The sequence below is a fragment of the Triturus cristatus genome, chromosome 4_1 (genome assembly GCF_964204655.1).
Source record: "Triturus cristatus chromosome 4_1, aTriCri1.1, whole genome shotgun sequence".
NCBI lineage: Eukaryota > Metazoa > Chordata > Amphibia > Caudata > Salamandridae > Triturus > Triturus cristatus.
Genome location: NC_140585.1, coordinates 977,041,418 through 977,063,509, shown reverse-complemented (window position 1 = coordinate 977,063,509; position 22,092 = coordinate 977,041,418). Strand labels below are relative to the sequence as shown.

Sequence of the window (22,092 nt, the reverse complement as noted above, 5' to 3'; positions counted from 1 at the left end):
AGAGAGAGAGGAGAGAGAGAGAGAGAGAGAGAGAGAGAGTGTGTGGTGGAGGGAGTATGTGCGTGGGGTAACAGTGTGTGTGGAGATAGTATGTGTGAGCGAGTGTGGGTGTTTGTATAATAGAGAGTAAGTGAGAGAGAGAGAGACGGAGACATTTGGACTATAATCCAGAACCCCCAGCAACAGGTTTCCATCTCATACCCAGCGCTCTCTGAAGCAGCTGGTAGTGCAACAAAAGGAACAGATCCTTTTCACGATGAAGGCTCTCTGTAGTCTTTTTTGATCACCTGTTGCTGGATCCTGGTGCTGGTGATCTGGACAGGTGTGGCCTGGAGAGGAAAAGTGAGTAGTTTTGATTCTTATGGCTCCACCACGGAAAGTGCCTCTCTGTTGGCAAGTCCACAAGAGTAACCTTCTGAAGAGGTACACAATAAGTAGATGAGTAGGAGTCCATTCAAAGGTCTGCATATACTGACACATGAGGCCAGCGCAGCACTTCTCTCAGGGGTCGATAGACTTATTTCCACTGTTTGTCCTGCAGCGGTTATAGGGGCGCTCGCTATGCTGAAAAGAGGCACCTCTAACTGTATGTAGTTACGGTCATAGTAAAAGGTGTAGATTGGCCTCCCTCTATTATTGGATGCTGTGCTCTTGCAGAAGCATCCAATAATAGAATGGTATCTAAAGCACATGGGTGGGCTACCATTACAAAGGGTCTATATATTACCACTGGAGCTACACAGCAAGGTGGGATTTGGGGAGAGTTTGGGATAAATGGAAAGTCCCTAACAGCATAGTTTCAGAGCGGGGTACAGACAGGTGAGATCTAGGGGGAGGGTGGTACAGCACATGGCAGATACCCTCTATGGTTATTATTTTTAAAAATGGTAGAATGTTTCCAGGAATTTGTAACCATTATTAAAATAATTTTGTAGCTTCATGGCACACCCCCTGGGCAGTACCCTTCGCACTGAGGGCCCCTCCAAAGCAGGACAGCTCCTTCAAACACATGTAAAAAATGTAGAGTTCTCATTGGCAAGATCATTTTTCTCTGTCTCAACTGTGAATATCAAATACAACACCTGACATGTTGAAACAGAGGACCATACTCATTAGGAATGTTATCAAAAAAAAACTTCATTATCAAACGCTGCGAGAAAGTAAAACACCTCAAATAAAATATTGTGTACTTTATATCACATTTCAAATGTTAAAAATGTGTACCCCAAAAATGTTCCTTTGGTTGAGTACTGAGTGGGAGCCGTTTTCCAGTTTTTTTAGCAGTGAAAGGAGGAATTGTGACTGCTACAGGCCTCTTGGCAATTGCCTTTTGTGTGGTGCCCAGGTTGGAACCCTTGCTTCTGGAGGTGCCTTGTGCGGATGTGACTCCATCTTGATTTGTTGATGTCGCCGTCCGACCTAAAAAAAGTCAGGAGAAGATTTACATAGCAGTTCTTTTCCAAGAGAACTCGAGTAGAGAAAAGACTGTGTTTTGCATTTCACTAGTGCTTTGAAAGTCACTATACAAAAAACGGATCAATGTCTATTTTCAAACACAATCCACACAAGAATAGACTGTCTTACCAGTACAAAGTGGTATGCTTTATAGCATTTCCTGCATAGGAAACAATGCGGTGCTAGGGAGTGCCCATTCAGTCTCCCCATTTCCACGTTCACTTGAAAGAACCATTGTGGCCACTAGTACAAACAAGCTTTTCGTTATTAAATCTATATTAACAAGTCACTCCAGGATCCCAATTTCAGTTACTTGTCATGGCATCAAGCTGTAGGAACACTTGTCTTCCATGGAAAAATACGCATCACTCCAGGAAATAGAAAGTGGATTCCCCTCACGCACCGCAAACTGCTTCGGTGCACACATTTCTATGAATTCGCCTCAGCTAATTAGGATGGTATTCAAAAGCATCCTCCATTTTTAAGCTTTCACACATTAATCTTTCATTTTAATCTATTGTATTTTAGTTTACATTATTTTTAGATTTAAATATTTGTTTGATTTGCATTGTTCTAAATGTTCTATATTAAAGTATTCTACAAAACCAAGGGATGCCCAAGGATGTAATGGGACATGGGTTACATAGTATTCTAAAGGAACAAGGCTCCCTACATCTGACAGCCGCACATTCAATAAGTTTCAGCATGACAACGTCTATAAATGCAAATAAAACCACAGTTATTAACTAATGAAGCAAGCAGTGGGCGGAGTCAAGGGAGACCAAAAAAATCATATAAAGAGTCTCAGACACCTAAATGTGACTTCACAATGAGCATATAGCAACAAACCAGCCCTATACAGAATTTTATATACAGTAAAGGGTCAGTTCTCCAAAGCCGACAACGTTTCGATCCTATAGTAATACATGGATCATCATCAGGACATTACAATACGATGCCTGAGAGGATGCCGTTATGTGGTGAAACCTAGGGTAGTCCCAAAAAATGGAAGGCAACTGGTGCCCCAAGCGAGTACAATGGGATCAATTCCACCAATGAAGATATTGCCAAGGCCTGCTAAAGGGCAAAGTCGAAGTAGGATGGGTCATGTGATCCAAAGCGCGTTTAGTAGAGGGAACTGCGGCAAGTGGCCAGCGGATTTACATCTTTAGCAAGAGCCCGGGACAGTGCTCAGCATGAACTGGGAGTGGGTCAAGAATGAGGAGCACAGGAAGGATAATGTCGGGATGCACTGGCTGTGGAATGCAGGATACAGGAAGACACACTGGAGTTGTCCACATCTCAGTCTGTGAACAGAGCCACTGTAGAAAGTGTCATGAACAATGCAGGAAGACACGTCAGAACAGTCTGTTTCTTCAGACGATTAAGCAGAGACGCTCTGCACTGTCCCAGACTCCGCCATTTACTATATATACAATTCTTTATGGGGCTAATTTGTTGCTATATGCTCATTGTGACGAAGAATATAATTCTGAGTTATGTCACATATAACTGCCTGAGTTTCTCTATATGAATTTTATGTTTTCTGCCTCCCTAGACTCCACCCCCACTTCCTTTCTTAGTTAATAAATGTGGTTTTGCTTGCTTGCATAGACCGTGTTATGCTGAAACTTATTAAATTATTGAATGTGTGACTGTCGGTTGAAGGGACCCTTGTTCCTTTAAAATGCTATATTAAATTATAGCATGGTTTCTCAATGTAATCATTGATTATGCTAAATATAATAGTCGCATATAATTTTCTATAAAGCTTTAAACAAAAACAAAAAAAAAACATCCTTCATTTTCGTATCTTTCTCTCGTGTATCACTGGACTTAGAAAGTGTACTGAGACTACAACTTATTTCCACAAGGAATACTTCTCCCTAAGGCGGTATCCTCTCATCAAGATACCTTTAGCACGTGAAACAGAAGAAAAAAAACGTAGAATGCTTCCCTGTGTCGGCTTGGATTTCTTCAGCTTTGTGTTGCTTACAGTTGCGGCCGGCATGGCTCGCGGGTGGGTGGCAGTCGCGGGGAGTGCGGGTGGAGAGGGTTGGGGAGGAGGGTCAAGCAGGGGGTCACGATTGCAGGAGGGAGCAAGCAAAATTAAAATAAATAAATAACTTACTTTGCCTCCGGGTCCCGCGTCTCTGCTCCTGCTCTCCTGCCTCTGACTTCAGAAACAGGAATTAGGCATCCAGGCTCTCTCCCCTAAGCCTATGACAACGCTGCAATGCAGCGTAGTGATTGGTCTGAGAGCCGCTACACGGCGCTCAGCCAGGGGCTGGAAGGGTGGACATGTTCTCCATGCAGGCTGTAATGCATCCTGCATTGAGAACGGGGAAAGTGTGCATGACGGAGGGCCGACCAAACAGTCATTGCGCACTTACGGTGGGCAACCACTCCTCCACTGCCCTGCTCCGATAGAGCAGCCCCACTGACCCACCCGCAAAGCAGCACAAACATAAAATGATAATAACTGAACGTTATTGTCATTTTATGTTTCTGCTTCTCGCACTGCTTGAAAGCAGAAGGGCGACGCTCCTCTGCTATAGTGGAGGTGCCGCCACTGGTTGCTTAGCATTCCTTTACCTTGAAATCCTATCATCAATTCTTACATTTTTCACAGCCACTCCACAACTTTACATTGCAGCTAACCTTGCCCGAAACTGAATTCTTGGAAGCAGGTCAAGTGTCCTAGTGACACTTTTGCAACCCTGTCACAGGGGCCACAATGGTGCCTAACCGGTTGGGAGATAGACGTATATCTGAATGGGCTCCATGCAAGCTTGTTGTGGCTTAAAGTTGCTTGAGAGGGCTGGCATCTTGCTGGTTTCTTTTTGCACTGGTCCAGGCCTAGCATGAGTTGAGATGCTTGGCTAGTTCCCCTGCTAGTTCCAAATCCATAGAGTCAGAGCTATGTTAGAAAGACATTCCAGCTGGCTCTGCCTTTTCCTCCTTTACATATACCCAGACTGACCAGAGCCAGTACATTAAATTGTAAATGAACCATACAAGCAGCTCGTGGAGGCGAGAAGACCAGTTTAGCTCATGCAAGGCCCAGACTCACCCTCTCTAATGCAACAAACAATACATGCAAGGAATCCAGCAGTGTGCTGGGCGAGGAGAGAGGAGGGCCCTGTCAATAGGTAAATTTACAGTTCAATAGGGATGTTTCCTTCTAGGCAGCTCCAGGTCCAGTTACTTCCTGGTCCACAGTGAGCCCAGTCATGTTCGAAGCTAGATGGCCATGGAGATGGAGAGATGCCTTGTAATCATGTATTGACTGAGGAGATTCGGTTAGATGTAGGGCTGCAGCGGTACAGGGTTTGTGTACCCACGTGGGGGCTTCATTTTATGCACACTGGGGGTTCTACTTCACTTGGTTATACCTGGTCTAGCTGTAGGTGAGGTGTGGCTATTTTCAGTGGGCAGAATTAACTATGTTCAGGCCCTTTTATTAATATAATGCTGCTGACCTCACATGTGCTTAGAGTGGAGTTGAGTAAACTCAATTACAGGAATAGCTAAAGTCCGGCCTGTCAAAAGAGGGGGAAGGTTGGAGACAGAGCAGTATACCTTGTGACCGCTCATATTTGTTTATATATTTTTAATTACAAGACTGCCATCATCATTAATAACGAGCACGCTTAGGTGGCCTTACCACGAGGTGGCGCCAGACAACGTGTTTTTTCATCAAAAGTGCGTTTTTAATATTTAGAAACTCGTAAAACTACTGAGGTGCACACAGAAGCAGCACAACATGGGGTGCAACGGGGCAAGCGTTTCATACAGCAGGGCAAGCGTCTCATACAGCAGGGCAAGCGTCTCATCCATTGTCCGGGATAGACTGGTGGTTGAAAGGATGGATGAGAGAATGGAGGTGGTGGTGGTGGAGGATTTTGGAATAAAGGAGGGCGTATTGGTTGTTGTATCCCTCTGGCGTGACAATGGATGGGACCTCCTCCTATGTGGCATGTACCTCCTACTCACCATCTCCAACCGACTCACTTTCAACAATTCCCGAACCCCCCTTTTCACAACAGAGGGAGGGGCAAAGGAAGAGGCAGAAGAAGAGGAAGTTACAAGAAGGTACAATGGCAAGACCAGGAACCAATGACGCTACGGAGCCAGGCGAGAGGGCAGAGACCCTAGTGGTGAACCTTTCATCTAGGCAACTCACAGAAAGTGAAACCACACTCCTTGAGAAAGGTTTGGGATTTGTCCCAACACCCAAAGAAGACCCCTTTAGGTCACACCAAGAACTTCACCAGTTCTTTCGGAAAGTCAGACTGAAGGCCTTCTTCCAAGGAAAACCTGATAATCCCCCTACTGAGACGGGCCTGAAGAGACCTTCGAAGTTTACCCCTACAGCAGCAATGACTCCACATGAGGTCCTTACGTACGAACAAGCCGTTCTCAAAGATGTAGGAGCTTTGAACCGAAAACGACCTTACAACTACCTATCAAAAGAAGAAAGAACCATCCTCCGAACCATCACCGAAGATCAGGATATAATAATCAAACCAGCAGACAAGGGCGGGGCCATTGTCATTCAGGATCAAGATACATATGAAAGAGAATGCAACCACCAGTTGGCCAATACCACATACTACAAATTAATCACATAAGATCCCACCAAACGCCTTTCGACTCGTATCAAGAGTATGATCAACGAAGCATTAGCTGAAGGCTGGATCTCACCACAGGAAGGAAATTTCCTCACGACAGAAGATCCTCGCACTCCTTACTTTTACACACTACCGAAGATCCACAAGGGGGTTACCCCCCCCCACCAGGCCGTCCGATTGTCTCTGGCATCAATTCTGTACTAGAACCGTTAAGCAAGTTCTGCGATTTCTATCTACGCCCCTTAGTAAGCCTAACTCCCACCTATCTCAGAGACACTACCGAGGTCCTCAATCTGATTGAACTCTTCCCTGATGCAGAGAAAATTGACTTCCTAGTGACCATGGACGTGGAAGCCCTTTATACGAACATACCGCAGGACACCACACTAGAAGTACTGGAGAATACCCCCCGGAACATCGAACCATGGCCCTTCATAACACCTATCTCATTTATCTGCGACTGTGCTTCCCTTGCTCTTAAAGAGAATTTCTTCGCCTTCAAGTCACAGCTTTTCCATCAAATACAAGGCACGAGCATGGGAAGCACATTCGCGCCGAGTCTGGCATGCCTCTACATGGCCCATTTTGAAGAAAGACATATTCTAGGAGGTAACAACCCCTTTAACGAACACATTCTACTATGGCGTCGCTATATTGACGATGTGGTCTTGTTTTGGCAAGGGAATGAAGAACAATGTATCTCATTCTGCAATTGGGTCAACACTCTAAACCCATATTTAAAGTTCACAAGCACAAGATCTCGACATGAAATCCCCTTTTTGGACCTTCTCATCTCTTTGGAGAATGGTTGTCTACATACCACAAATTACAAAAAACCAACAGACAGGAACAATCTCCTGATCTACGACAGCCACCACCCCAGGGCACTCAGAAACAATCTCCCGGTTGGCCAATTCTTACGCCTCCGGAGAAATTGCGACACTGTCAAGGAGTTTGAGATACAATCTGATCTGCTCAAGCACAATCTGGAGAAACGACATTACCCCAGTAACATTATTCGTCAAGCTCACAAAAGAGCCAGAAACAGCCCCAGGGCAGCTCTCCTTGAAATAAAAGAGAAATCTGAATTAGACACTATTACATGTGTCACCACATTCACTCCTAGCTCCAACAGTATACAGAAGGTGATCAAGAAACATTGGACAATATTGAATTTAGGTTTCTTCGAACAAGGCCCACCACCACTTTTTGGATTCAAACGTACGCAGAATTTAAGAGACCACCTTGTACATACAAGACCAAAACCACAACCCATATGTCAACCAACACTATGGTCTTTACCACCAGTAGTAGGCCATTACCCTTGCGGCTCATGCTCAACTTGTGCAGAAACCACGATTTCCAAAGAAATCGACTTGGGCTTGACAACACCTTGGCGCCAAACCAGACACACAAACTGTAACATGACCAACTGTATCTACACAATAGTCTGCCCATGTAATAAGAGGTATGTGGGCATGACCACAAGAGCAGTCAAAATACACATGGGGGAGCATAAAAGCACTATAAGACGAAGAAAAACTAATACCAAACTATTGACACACTTTGCTGAACAAGGACACTCAGCGGATAGTCTAAGATGGACCATCATTGTTTCCAACCCCTATTGGACCAAACGCACTTTGTTCAAACAAGAACAACGATGGGTCCATAGGTTGAGATGCGACACCACGGGCCTGAATGACGAAATCCCGTGGGTCGAGCTAACTTGACATCTTATTTAACATCTAAAGTGAGCTTTAAGATGACAAGCAGATGGTAGCTCTGCAAGCATGATACAACATTCCCACTTGCTACTTCCCCTAGATCCCGTTTATTTCTCCTCCTCTGTTTTTTGCCAGAAGCACGATATGCACTCCAACCATGAATTCAAAATTAACTAGCAAGATCAAACTAGACTTGCTGTAATACAACCACAATGTCCCAAGAAAATTTCAAGTAAGATCTAGTACAGGGGTCTCCAACCTTTTCTGTAGTGAGAGCTACTTCTGCTCTAGGAAAGTCTTCCCGAGCTACTAGCACATTTTATACCTGTAAAATAGAGACTACACTATGACCACCCAAAGCAAGATTTTCAGCAGTTACCACCCAAGTATACCAAGTGCGGTTACCAGCAGAAATGCTGGGAAAAAGTTCTTCAAAATTAATGCCTCCCCTTGACTTAGGAAATAACATTCAAATCTTGACATGCCCAGTGGCACAAAGGACATAAGCACAGCAGTACGTCTCCCTAACTCAGCTTGAGTTATCATTCACCAGTTTCTGAAAATGCAAATTTTTCTATCTAATACTACTTTCCACTGTGGGCAAACAAACTCAATTTTCCAGAAGCAACCCCATTTTTGAAAACTAAAACTGCCTTTAAAATACCAGTTTTCAGTTTTTAAGAAGTGCACAGTCTCAAAACATCAGCTTGTCATTATCATCATGTACTCCCATGTACAAATGCCTCATATGGACAGACTACTTTGAATTCCCAGGTATTACAGTCATATGCCATGGATGCTCACCATTGGTATAAGAAACAATGGTCCTAGACTTCTTTAAAGCTACAATTCAGTTATGAAAAACATTCATTAGTCAAAGGCCATCCAGTACATATAGAATTAGCATTGTATCATTAATGTACCACCATTTTCTTTACAATGCAAACAAGTATATCCTCAAAAGACACAGAGGCACAAAATATCGTTCCAATAGTGACTGTTTATTATTTAGTTACTTTTATAACAGATCACCATTTTCAATGCTCCAAATAGAGAAAGAGGTTGCTCCAAGGGGAGTGTGAGAAAGGAAAGTGCTCATGAGGTAGGACAGATACAAAGGAGGGGAATCCAAAAGGCAAATTCAAGAACCAATCAATTACACATTCTGGTATCCTTAGTAAAACTGGTCATGGTTCATAGTGGCACCAGCTTTACAGATAGGCCAGTACCTTATGGTTTTACAAATATTAATTTCATGATTGTCTGATGATGCACAGAGAACATTCATCTGTGAAAAGGCAGGGCCAGGATGATATCAGGTACAGGCCCACTGGGGGAGAGTGTCGACATTTCGACCCTGGTGCAATGAGGGTAATTTATATCCTCTGCAGGCGGGTCTTCCTCAAGACGGGGGAGGGGAGGCAACCTAGGGTGAGGTACAGTCAGGATACAGCCCCTGAGGAAGACCTGCCTGCAGAGGATATAAATTACCCTCATTGCACCAGGGTCGAAACATTGACACTCTGCCCCAGTGAGCCTGTGCCTGATATCATCCCAGCCTGCCTTTTCACAGATGGATGTTCTCTGTGCATCATCAGAAAATCATGAAATTAATATTTGTAAATCTTGGCACCAGGCAAAGTTTCAGGAAGCAATAGTGTTTATCATGGGTACACACATAAATGTTGATAAATATCTTAATTTTCTCTGGTTTGGATCATGCCCTGTTCTCCTCAGGTCTTGAGCTGATCAAGCATCTAACTGACACATTTCCACTCTGACTCCTGCAGTCCTGCACTTTGGTGGGTCAACACTGATTACAGCTCAGGCTACTGCTGCCATACTTTTTTGATGGTGCACTGTTCACACACGTTGTGACTGATAAAGGAGGGATTGCAACATGGTCAATCTCATTGTGGCTTAATTATATTGAGATGGACACAGACTGTCATGTAGCAGGTCCTTAAGCTGGCAGAGGTCCTTGAGATGATCAGTGCTGCCTTCTTAAATAGGCACCTACTCTGAAATTGATACTGGGCTTGACTTCACCTCAGAGAGCTACTTTGAAGGTACTGGTGAGCTACCAGTAGCTCCCGAGCTACTCGTTGGAGACCCCTGATCTAGTACATGACATTCTCCCGTATGTGAATTATATTTACCACGCTGCACGCCACTTCACTAGCGTGCGCTTTTGAGTAGACACCATCTTTAGACACTTAGATCCTGGTGTGAAACTACCCTGTTAATATGGCCACCGCTCCCACCGCTTCCTTTCTAAATATTAGTAATCTAGATACATACATAAGCGCCACCGCGCCAACCTCTGGCGCGTAATAACCACCACTAACATCACCTTAGCGCAAATTAGGAAGGACACTTACGAGACACTCTGTCTCCCGTTTTTTTTCCCTACCATGTTATTTTTCCTGTTAACTTTATTGAAGGTCCTCTTGTCAACATGAGACAAAATATCTACAAGAGCTCTGACTTTAACGCGTCATAGACTCCCGTGAGCGCCATGGCAACACTACACATAACGTCTCCACGTCATCTTTCGGCGTCAATGAACTTTTGTGATTGCCATGACTACCACACACGTAACGTCACCACGTCAATCTCCGGCGTCTCAGAACCGCCCCGATCTCGAATTCAGCGTCTTTGAGGAACATATTTAAAAGGCACTTCCTCTCACCCCCTTTATCAATCCCGGCGCTGTACGGAGGAGGGGTAGGTTGCCACACCCTGGGCGAACGAGCACTCGTGAGTATTTACTCGCTACGAAGAGGTGAGCGTTCTCTCTTTTTAACTGACCGATACGAGGTAGACTTATTTTACATCTCCTTTTGTTAAGTTTCTCTTTCTGCCACCTCCGAGACGCTGACGGAGCCCATTCCCTACACTCTAAGGGTATGCTATACTTGTTCTCATGAATTTCATTGTGCTCATGATATGCTCTATTAGAGAATTGTATTTTCCTTCCTTCAATTCCTCTGATAGCATTTGAAATATGCACACGGTGTTATCATAAGGTTATTTTTACACAGGCTGCTGGCCGCTTTTGGGGATGTTTTTTGTATGGCACATGATCTCTGTAGATTGGCTAAACAAAACATCACATGCACCCCACCGTAGCGGTCTCCTGCACCTGGTTTTAGATTTTTTTCGGCATGAGGTCATTCTACCTGCATGTGAACTATTGAAGCATGCGTGTTGTGAATGAACACCTGTTGTGCTATTTTGCAGTGTAATCACAACATGTAATGAATAATGATTACAATAGATGCCGTGTTTTTCTTTCCTTCCCCCCTCCCTTCTGTCCATGTGTGAGTTTGTCCTTGTTTTTACCTCACCAGGTTGGGTTTAGGTTTCCTAAAAGAAGGAGCACCTACCAGCGCGAGGACGCTGTATCCCCTTACTATTAAGGTACCATAGGTTCACAGCACTGCACTTCACTGGAACCTGTCTCAAGAATTCACATTGGTTTCATTCACTTTATATTTGGTCCTGACGAAGCGCTATTGGATCCCTTATGTACCTACCCTGAAGCGCGAAACATGTTGACCCCATATTAGTAGGACTTCCACTCATCATCCTGAGAGCAGCAGTTAATTTTATACCTGCCCTCAATATCTTTTTTCAAAGAGGAGCTCCAGGATCATTTTTAACCTTTACTAGTCAGAGCCGTGAATAAAGGTCTTGGACTCTATCTAGTAGTTTTAACGCACCACTCACTTTCCTCAAAGATAGGCCCACACACCCCCATGCACAACTGCGGTGTCTCCAACAAAAGATCTCCGACAAAGAGCCCTCTTGCGGAGCCCGTGGGGGACTGCAGCGCCACCCCCATGAGGAGCAACGCCCCATGATGAAGCAGGACACTCGAAAGGGTGTGTGAGGGCACTATATTTCAAAGGAGAAATTCCTCACACTCATTTCAGCCCGACCATAACTAGAGCACACACAGCTATTTCTTTCTAATCCTTAGGAACAGTTACCCTCTCAATATATACAAGCTATTCTTCAGGACCGATATTTACCTAATCTACTTAGCGATTGGAGTTTCAATATATAGGTTAATAAAACCACTCCCAACCACACATACCTTAGTTTTGGCATTAGTTTTTAAGAAAAGTATTTGAACGATGACCTGTACTATGAAGAGACACAGTAAGTATTAAAAGTTGCATTCATTTGTTGCAATATTGTAGGTGACAAATTAAATAAAAAATAACACTTATTTTTTACACCAATTGCATGCTTTGTTATCGACACTAATAGCATGCTCTGTGTTTGATCAAAATGTGTCCCATATAGTCAGAAAAGTGAATTTAACACCACATGAATAACATAACATACATTCTTAAAAGTCCATCACATTTAATAACTTACCCTAATCGGGTAATATTCATGGCTCCTCGAGTGGAGCACATCGGCACGATGTTTGTATGCTGAAAAATCAATGAGGCCGGTCAATTTGACCACTGTTTGTTTAATATAAATGGTTCTCCATCTATATTATATGGAGCCGGCTATGCCGTACTTAGTTTGGTTGGGAGCGACACTGTGGATGACCTACCCTCGTTCGCCAACTCGGAAGTGTCGGTGCGGGGGTTCCTTACTATATGTAACCTGTTCCGGTTTGTTCAATAGGGGACAAGACTTGCGGATACTAGACCCACCCAGAATTTTGCTGCTAGAGCGGAGAGTTTTGTCGTCAGGCTAGTTAGTTCGTTTTTCATCTCAGTTGAGGCATACCTTATTTAGATTATCTGTAGCACATATGCTGGACCTTGATGCGCTCTAAGTCCCTCTATTTTGTATATATAGTTTAAACGGATGCACAAGGGCACACACACACACACACACACACACCTTTCCAACCACAGGCCAACTGTAAACTTGAAAGCTTCACATGTTCGAACAGGACAAAAAACAATCAGCAGTATACTGCCCTCCTGCATGGAATGCATACAGTGCAGACAGCAGCCCTGCAAGCCTTCCTCCCTCAGAACATGTTCAGCTTGTTTAGTAGTAGAGCAAGTTTGTCACCAACAGTACACATACAAGATGAGCAACAGCAGTGAAAATGTCAACACCACAAGCAGATTAGGTTGAAGAGGCAATGCAAATTTCTCTAACACAAATAAACGATGTGGCATGGCAGCAGCAGTCAAAGCTTCCCCCATACCACACACAGAACAGGTACATAAAAAGAATACAACAGAGCAGGCATTATGTGCTCAGTGCAGTAAATGTGCGCACGCCATTACGTCTGACATCCCCTCACCCAGGCAAAAAAAAAAAAAATTGGAAGCGTGCTTTGAATACAGCCTCATCCTCCTACCTGTATTGTCCGCTGGACACGCAACGAGGCAGCCCTTCCTTTTAGGTTGCACTTGCACCCACCTATACTCATCCATCAAATGCATCACCAGCTAGGTGACCCTGGTAATAAAATGATCCAGGTGCATGAGCCTTAGGCCATTTGTACACCCATACCACTGGTGCCTGTGTTGTTTATTTAGTATGTAGACCTAGGGTCCACGACTTTACATTGGCCAAAAGGATGGTTGTCTATGCTGTACACAGACACAATCCCTACGACGTACTCTGGAATCCCTACCGGATGGTGAGCCCATAGCTGGACTGTGAACCCAAAGCAGCCCTGGCAATTTTGTTGGGCTGGCTCCAACCCCTGGGGAGGTTGTGCAGAGAGGGGGGGGGGGGGGGGGGGGAGCATTAGGCACCGGTCCCCAGCACTGCTGCTTTTGTTACGGGGGTGATATTGCAGCATCACTGCAAAACAGACACCCAGTAGCAAAACTGCCCCCCAATGCTCCAGAACCTTCCCCCACCCTTCCAGCCTCATGGGCAAACGCCTGATGCCCACTACGGCCAGTCTGGCCCTGGGTGAGACCCGCAGTGTTCTTCATGAGAGCAGACTACCAGGATGCATCGTGTGGTCAGATCAGGCTGCAGAGGGACACTGCAAGGCATTTCGGCCCCACGAGAGCACAGCTCCATGGCTGTGAGGAGAAAGCACGAGGACATTCTCTGGCGAGGCCCTGCAAGATGGGAGAAACATGCCAGCAAGGCAGCCCGTGGAGAGGCAAGACTCTTGAACTCCCACACATGGGGAAAGATCCCGCTGCGCCTGTGCATAGGGGCCTGCTGAGAGAGGGTGGTCTGTGTGGGAGAGATGAGGCAGAGTGAAAGGCTCCTGGCCTCAATCAACTCCCCAAAGTGCTGGGAGAACAGATCTGCACTGTTTTTCCCCAGGCAATCCAAGTACCTGCAGTAGAGGGAGGAGCTCCCTGCCTCCCTCATCACGGTCAGGACTGAAGCTTTGAAGTATTGAAGCCATGATGTGAGCGGAGGAGGCCACGCACCTCCTGGTGACCACCTGTCATTACAACTGGGAGGAATAGAGGCCATTTGACTACAGCAGCAACCTTGCAGAACCAGCCTTCGTTCCTCAGCAAGAGCGAGGAAGAAGCTCACCAAGTGCACGGAGTACCACATCTGAGGCACAGCCCAACAGGAGGAGTGACAAAGTAGACCATTACAGTCCACCTGCCCCAACCAGGTGGTCGTAGATATATATATATCCATCCAAAAGCACGACACCGGAACTCCACTTGTACTTTATTGACATAGAGAGGGCAGCAGCACCCAACGCATTTTGGCTCCACTTAGCCTTATTCATAGATGGGCAAACAATTTCAATTAACCCCAGCTGCTGCCAGGTCCACATGGTTTAGTGGTCCCGGGGTCCTTCAGTACCCAGAATGCACCATATTAAATTTGAATGTACGAGATGGGCTGCAGTGCGTGTTGTTGCAATTCATCCATTCCTGTCAGCACTGCAGCCGCTGATGTAATATCTAAATTAATCGCGCTTCTGTTAATGTTGTTTCCAGATCGCGGCCACAATTCCCAATGCCACGCCACAAGTGTGCAGGAGGAATACAACACCTCTCATCTCCCTTTCTTGCCACCAACATGATACATTTAGCTCAGCATAATCCTCTTCTATGTTGCCGTTGGGGCAAGCGGGTCATGCTCACACAGCTGCATCCGCAGAATCAATACATCACTCTGACTAGGTGAGCCACCGGCCCTGCAGGGCGGTTCCAGCACCACAGACGCGGAGAGTCCGGTCATTAAAATCCAAAAGCAAGACGCGGGGGAAGGAGGGGAGAGAGTGGGGGGGGGGGGAGAGAGAGGGGGGGGGGGAGAGAGTGGGGGGGGGGGAGAGAGAGGGGGGGGGAGAGAGAGAGGGGGGGGAGAGAGAGTGAGAGAGAGGGGGGAAGAGAGAGAGAGAGGGGGGAAGAGAGAGAGGGGGAGAGAGAGAGGGGAAGAGAGAGAGAGGGGAAGAGAGAGAGGGGGGGGAGAGAGGTGTGTGTGTGTCATGTGGTCAAGGCCCCACGAGGGCTGAAACGCCTTATGACTGGGTGCAAGGGCCGTAAAAAAATTAATTGTGCCATACCTGGGTTAGCTTTGTCTTTTCCTGACCGAGAAGGTTTCAAAAGACTTTTTCATAGATATATGCATGAAGCTAGCGAAAGATTCAAAAAGAGAGGATATATTGACAAGATTTTAAATGATGCCACCAACAAAGCCAAAACCAGAACGAGGGAGTCCCTGTTACAACAAGTCATCAAGGTACTAGACTCCGACAAAGACCTGTCGACAGAAGAAACATCTACTAGTATAGATGAAAACATACCCAGACTCATCACTATGTATAATAGTCAAGAGAGGCAAATTAGGGCTATTGTCAAGAAAAATAGGCCAATTGTGCTTACAGATGGAGTTATGGCACCTAGACTACCAGTATTACCCGCATTTACCTTTAGAAGAGCACCATCAATGAGATCTCAATTAGTAAAAAGCAGTCCAGAGACAAGCCAGAACACTACGTGGCTCAAACCCACGAAAGGCTTTTTCAAATGCTCATCGTGCAGGGCTTGCAAATTTGGAGGTCAATACTACACACTATATGACACCTTTTAGCTCCACGAAGATAGCCATTAAGGGTAACTTCAATTGCAGATCTGAATATGCTGTGTAAGTGCTCATGTGTACCTGCGGCTTGAGACATGTTGGAAGTACCAAGCTGCAGGTACACGTGAGAACACTCCAACATCTAAGGGCCATAGTAAACAACTATGTCACAAATCCGTTGGCACGCCATTTCAAAGCAGAACACAACGACTACCTCAGTTGCCTAAAGTATTTTGTCATCAATGCCATTCCGACTTTCAGACGAGGTGGGAATAGAGATCAATCAATCAATCAGAGCATTTGTAGAGCGCACTACTTACCCGTGAGGGTCTCAAGGCGCTAGGGGTGGGGAATGCTGCTACTGTTCGAAGAGCCAGATTTTGAGGAGTCTTCTGAAGGTCAGTAGGTCTTGGGTCTGTCGTAGGTGGATGGGGAGGGTGTTCCAGGTCTTGGCGGCGAGGTGGGAGAATGATCTGCCACCGACGGTCACTCTTCGGATGCGGGGGATAGGGGCGAGGGCGTGGTCGGCGGAGCAGAGCTGGCGTGTGGGGGTGTAGCACCTGAGTCGGCTGTTGAGGTTCGCTGGTCCAGTGTTGTGGAGTGCTTTGTGTGCGTGGGTGAGGAGCTTGAAGGTTATCCTCTTGTTGACGGGGAGCCAGTGCAGGTCTCTCAGGTGGGGTGTGAAATAATTAGAAACAATCAATTTCCTTTTTAGAGTGTGTAAAAATGGAAAGAACTTTTTAACAAAAGTAGATTTTGCACATGCTCATGTTTGCACTAGACGCACCGTGCGCGCACAGTGGGCACGCGGTGCGCTTCGCGCACCGCGTGCCCACTTTACGCAGTTCAGGCCGTGCGGGCACGGTGGGCACTCGGTGCGCTTCGCGCACCCACTTTACGCAGTTCGTGCCATGCTTTTTTCTTTTTTCACAAAATCGCGGAGTGTGCGCACGCTGCGCGAACTTCGCTGATTTTTTTCTGTTTGGATGGTGCGCGCACTCGGCGATTTTTCGAAAAAAAAAAATTTTTTTTTTTGCCCTTGGGGGTCCTTCTGGGACCCCCTGACCATGGCTAGGGGGTCGGGAAGTGTCCACGCTGCCCCCTTTTCACGTTCTCCACATTAGTTTTTCACCCCCTCAGAGTGCGAGAGACAAAATGGCGGCCGACACTTCCTGGTTTCGACCGATTCGCATGTTTACTAAGATCTACCAACCAATCAGAATTGCGCTCGCGCACGGCAAGGTGCGCGCACCCAGCGCGCACGCTGCGCGCGTATAGATATATATTGATTTAAATGCTATTTTCTCAGAAAATACTGAACAGATTTACACCAAACCTGCAAAAGGCACTTCATGGACCTTATGGCTACCTCTCTGCCAAATTTCACGTAATTCTGTTCAGCCGTTCGGGCTGTACTAGCTGCGACTAAAGTCCCTATGGAAAAATCCATGGGGAAAACGTGTTTTGGGACCCCCCCTTTTTCTCGGCCCCCGCTTGACGAATCACCCCGAGACTTTCAGGGTAGGAGCGGAGCGGAGCGCCCCATTAGTTTTGAAAATTTCGCGAAGATTCGTCAATCGGCGCCAAAGTTATTCAAAATAGAATTTTGAGATTTCCTATGGAAACACGGTCCTAACTATAACTATCTACTGGCGACTGCCAGTAGATAATATATATATACACACACATCCATATACTAATGGCGGTCGCCAGTAGGAAGTTATAGTTAGGACCTAGTTTCCAAAGGAAAAGTATTTTTTGACTTGTCGATAACTTTAGATTGGTTTGACCAATCTGCCTGATATTTTGCCCAAAAAGTGTCACAGTGGGTACTATAGTTATGTCAGTTTTGGGGGTGAACCATGCAGTGGGGACTGAGAATTTGGGGCGTGAAATAAGGTTGCGTTAGTAATGTTAATTCTCATAGGAACCTTTGCAACCTCTACATCCCGAACCGCTGAACGGATTTACAACAAATTTAGCTAGGAGGTAAATGTTGGTTCAAGGAAGTGCCTTTTGCTTATTTGGTGTAAATTGGTTCAGTAGTTGTTGAGAGATGCAAGTTTAAAAGTATAGTGATATCACTGGCTGTGGATATTTCTCAAAGGTTTTGCGATGAATAGCGAATGCACGCATCAACTTGAATGCTCTGATTGGCTGGATGCAACCTGAACAGAAAGTTGCGGCCGCCATTTTATCACTCTGGAATGGTTCACAGGGCTGAAAATCTGTGTGAAAAGCCACATAAGGGGTCAAGGTAGAGATACTCTGACCCCATGGTTGAGAAATGATGGTGTTAGTGACACAAGGTGTGTCAAAAATTGATTTTTTTTTTAATGGCGCGCAATATTTACGTCCGCGTCATCCCATGTATCATCACAGGGACATCGCGACTATCAATGTCGTTACGAATATTGATGGAAATATAAAAAAATATATTAATGAATCATTAATATTCATTGTCATAGAGATATTGAGACATTAGTAAATGTTTTTATAGAGTTATTTATATAGTGAGTTATGTACTGTGATGGATTAAATTAATTATTTAGGGCCATATGCATCAAGCATTTTTTGCCTTCGCAAACTGCCGATTCGCAGAACATAAGCATTTTACCACCTACTTCAAGTAGGTGGTAACCAATTCGCAAATGGGAAGGGGTTCCCTAGGGACGCCTTCCCCTTTGTGAATGTCTGTAAATGCATTTTCTAAGAGCTGGCATTTGTCCCACAGACCACTGCCTGCTCTTAGAAAATGAAAGGAAAAGTTTTCATGTTCCCTTTTGTAAAGCATCCCGTTTTCCTTTAAGGAAAACGGCCTGCTTTACAAAAAAAAAAAAAGATTGCTTGGTCTGCTGACCCCAGCAGGCCACCATCTCCATGATTTTTCGATTCCTATGGGGTCGCAAATTGCGACCTACCTCATTAATATTCATGAGGTAGGTCATTTGCGATCCCCTAGGAATCGCAGAAAGTGTTAAACACACTTTCATACATTCCATTTTGCAATTTTCTAATTGCGAATCGCAATAATTCGCAATTAGGAACTCGCAAAATGAATTGTTCATGCATCTGGCCCATAGTTATGATTTTTTAATGTGGTGGTGGCTATTGAATTCCTGCTTTTGCTTTCTGCTTTCACAACGTAACCACAGGGTTTGTGATTCCCAACGTGATCGAGCTCTCCGGCCTCACCGCGAAAACAGAAAATAGGTTTTAGAGATGGTTGTTCTAGAAATACACTAGAAAAGCATGAGTTTGAAGTGTACAGTAATAAACCTCTAGTGTGTAAAATACTGTAATGTGTGTGCATATATGTGTTTTCACTTTATGTAAAAGGCGCAATCATCGTAGTTAATGACGTCATTGTAATGTCTTGAAAAAACACAAAAAACAGGAAATAGGTCTGAAAGATGGTTTTTAAAGAAACTTAGTAAACATGCTTTGAAAGAAGTATGTATATAGTAATATGTGTAGGGCAATGTTCAGAATGGATTTTTTTTTTACATATTTTTTGGTGTATTGGTGGCCATTAAAAGTCTGTTTTTGTTCTCTGTCTTAGCGACATGTCCACGGGGATTGCGATTACCGACGTCATCGCGGTCTCCGGAGTCACAGTGTAAAAATAAAATAGGTTTTGCAGATGGTTTTTATAGAAACTCTCTCGAAAAACTTGACTTTAGAGAGTACTGTAAGAAACCCCTAGTGTGTAAAATACTGTAGTATGTGTGGATATATGTGTTTTAGACTTTATGGCAAAGGTGCGATTGTCGCGGTTAACATCATCTTGACGTCCCGAAAAAACGTGAAAACTGGAAATAGGTCTGAAAGAAGGTTTATTAAAGAAACTTAGAACAAAAACATGAGTTTAAACATGCTTTGAAAGAAGTATGAATATAGTAATATGTGTAGTGCAATGTTCAGAATGGATATTTTTTACATATTTTTGGGTATGTTGGTGGCCATTGAATGTCTGCTTTTGTTTTTGCAACGTATCCGCAGGGAATGTGACGTTGTCGCGAAGATCCTCAAAAACGAAAGAAGAAAAAAACCCTTTCGAAAAAAACTTCATAATATTTCGGATACTAGGGTGGCTCTGACAAGAGCCGTAGTGTTGGTTATTTGTATATGGCAGCTACACATAAGACTAGATGCAGAGTTTCAGGTTACTTAGAAACACCCTGTTGCCTTCCTCTGTAAAGTGCACTCCATCATTTCTATAAATTCCATGCATGTCAAAACGCAGATTGTTGTTATATATACAGCCCATGCAACGGTCTCTGAGGAATGCAGAAACAGTTTTATGAACATGTTTCCTGGCTTTGTCAAGCTGTGGACAGAAATGATTTGACCACTTCCATTTCTGTCTTTGGCATATATTAGAGTACACTAAGACAGAGTGAGTGAAAAGCGACATCAGTTCTGCATAGGTTTCTTTCATTAGGAATTTCAGCCCTACCCAGTGTGCCTAGATCATTGCCATCACAGTGCACACTCATGAGGTGAGGAGCTTAGGAGCAGTTAACGTGGAGGTGTTTTTTTTTTTAAAGATATATTTCATTGAATGCTGTTAACATTAAAGTGAATAAAACTAGGTAGTGTGTTGGATGCCTTAGCAAGAAGTCTTATTGGCAGTTGTTTTAAGAATAGAAATGTAATATGGATATGCTTTTGAATCTTTGAATCTGTGGAATAAAGCACACCTGCTGTATCTTATTTGGAAGTATCATGTTCCTTCTAGAATGTGCTGTGAACTTGTGACGTACGGGTTCCACTGGGTTGCTGGGTACACTGAGCTAAGAGTGTATTTGGGGGAAGGGTATTAAAGAGACAGAACATTTTTTTTAAAGTTCAGGAGTGATTACAATATGTAAGTAATGGCAAGGACTCAGGACTATGTAATAAACTGTTGTGTAGTATTTAAAGTTTAGAAATATTAAGCTAGATATAGGGTTGAACTCCCATTTTTTTCCGAGATGATTAGGAAAACATCGCGAAGACGCGCCGACAGGAACCTCATTTTGAAAGAAAGAGAAAGGTGCTAACCATTCACAACTGGAGATACAATAGTCTAAAATGAAAGACATGAGATTCCATTTGCTGCCTTTCTTGTGATGAGAGTGGAAAGTTGAAGAGGTTGCCATTTTAGAGTTGTTTTGTATGTGAGTGGTGTACCATTCTCGTGCTTAGATTTTACAAATCTTAACAGTGTGAAAACTATCCAGAAAGAGCTAAAACAAGAATATATTCTACAAACTCAATTCACAGGTAGCTATATAACTTAGTAATTAGTTTAAAAATGTACATTAAAAGTGAAGATGTATATGGAAGTTTGATTAAAAGGAGTATCACAGTGATGTGAAAAAATATATAAGATGAAGTATATCTATTAGACGGTATGTGTTTAAGAGGTTAGTGGTGAATGTTTTGGGAACTAACAGAAAAATGAATTGGTGCCTCCTTATTACATTGTGTATTTTTTTGAAAAATAATAGTATAGTCTTGTGGAAAGTTGCAATGAGGGTCTAAGAATGTTTTACATGTCTAAATCATGTGCAGATGGATACATCTGTTATTTGTGATCTGAGAATTGTAATCCTTTTAGTAACATTATTAAACAGCAATAGTGTAGTGAAAAACTAAAAGATGAGAGCACGTTGTCCGCCTTTATATGAATTATAAAGAAGTAATATATGCTAGGTATGTATTGGGAAGTGTTTGTCAATGTGGTTGTTAACTTATATGGCTGCTTCGCATGTGCTTAGATGGTGAGATATAGCTTTTGTGCTTGCACATAGCTATACATACGGAGGGACTTTTGAGTTTACTTAAAGATGCAGAGGTATATATTTATGGAAAGATGGCTTGAAGGTGTAAATCTATTAAGAAATCTCATATTTGTTTACAAGGTGATCTATGTTCAGTAGGGCTGATGAAAATGTCATGTAGATGGTGAGGGTAGTGTTTGTTTGTTGGTTTGTTTAAAATTGTGAAGGTTTAACAGCGCAGAATGCCTCTAGAGTTCTTGCGCTAGCTTCATTTCAAGTGTAACTTTTGTTTGAGTTATGTGCTGAATATGTGTTTTAGAAGCAGAAGTATTTGAGAAATGATGCATGTATGCCATTCGCAAAACATTTTGTGCTTTGAACATTTTCAAAATGTTTACTGTTTTAGAATGCATGTGCATGCTCAGTAACAAAGCAATGTAGGTTTCTAGAGAGCCATGTATACAATTATATATCAAATGTGATACCTAAATTTCACTCACA

At 44.0% G+C, this 22,092-nt stretch overlaps 1 protein-coding gene across 4 annotated transcripts in view; it reads right to left on the bottom strand.

Moving 5' to 3' along the window:
* LOC146855927 (uncharacterized) overlaps positions 1-22,092 on the bottom strand; it is a 651,622-nt gene that overhangs the window by 198,561 nt on the left and 430,969 nt on the right. For 3 of the 4 annotated variants that reach the window (XM_085653872.1, XM_085653876.1, XM_085653877.1), the window contains one exon: positions 1,225-1,419. The exons of the other annotated variant lie outside the window; for it this stretch is intronic. In XM_085653872.1, the coding sequence (XP_085509998.1) occupies positions 1,225-1,419 (195 nt within the window). The remainder of the gene's footprint in view (positions 1-1,224; positions 1,420-22,092) is intronic. 4 annotated transcript variants of the gene reach the window in all.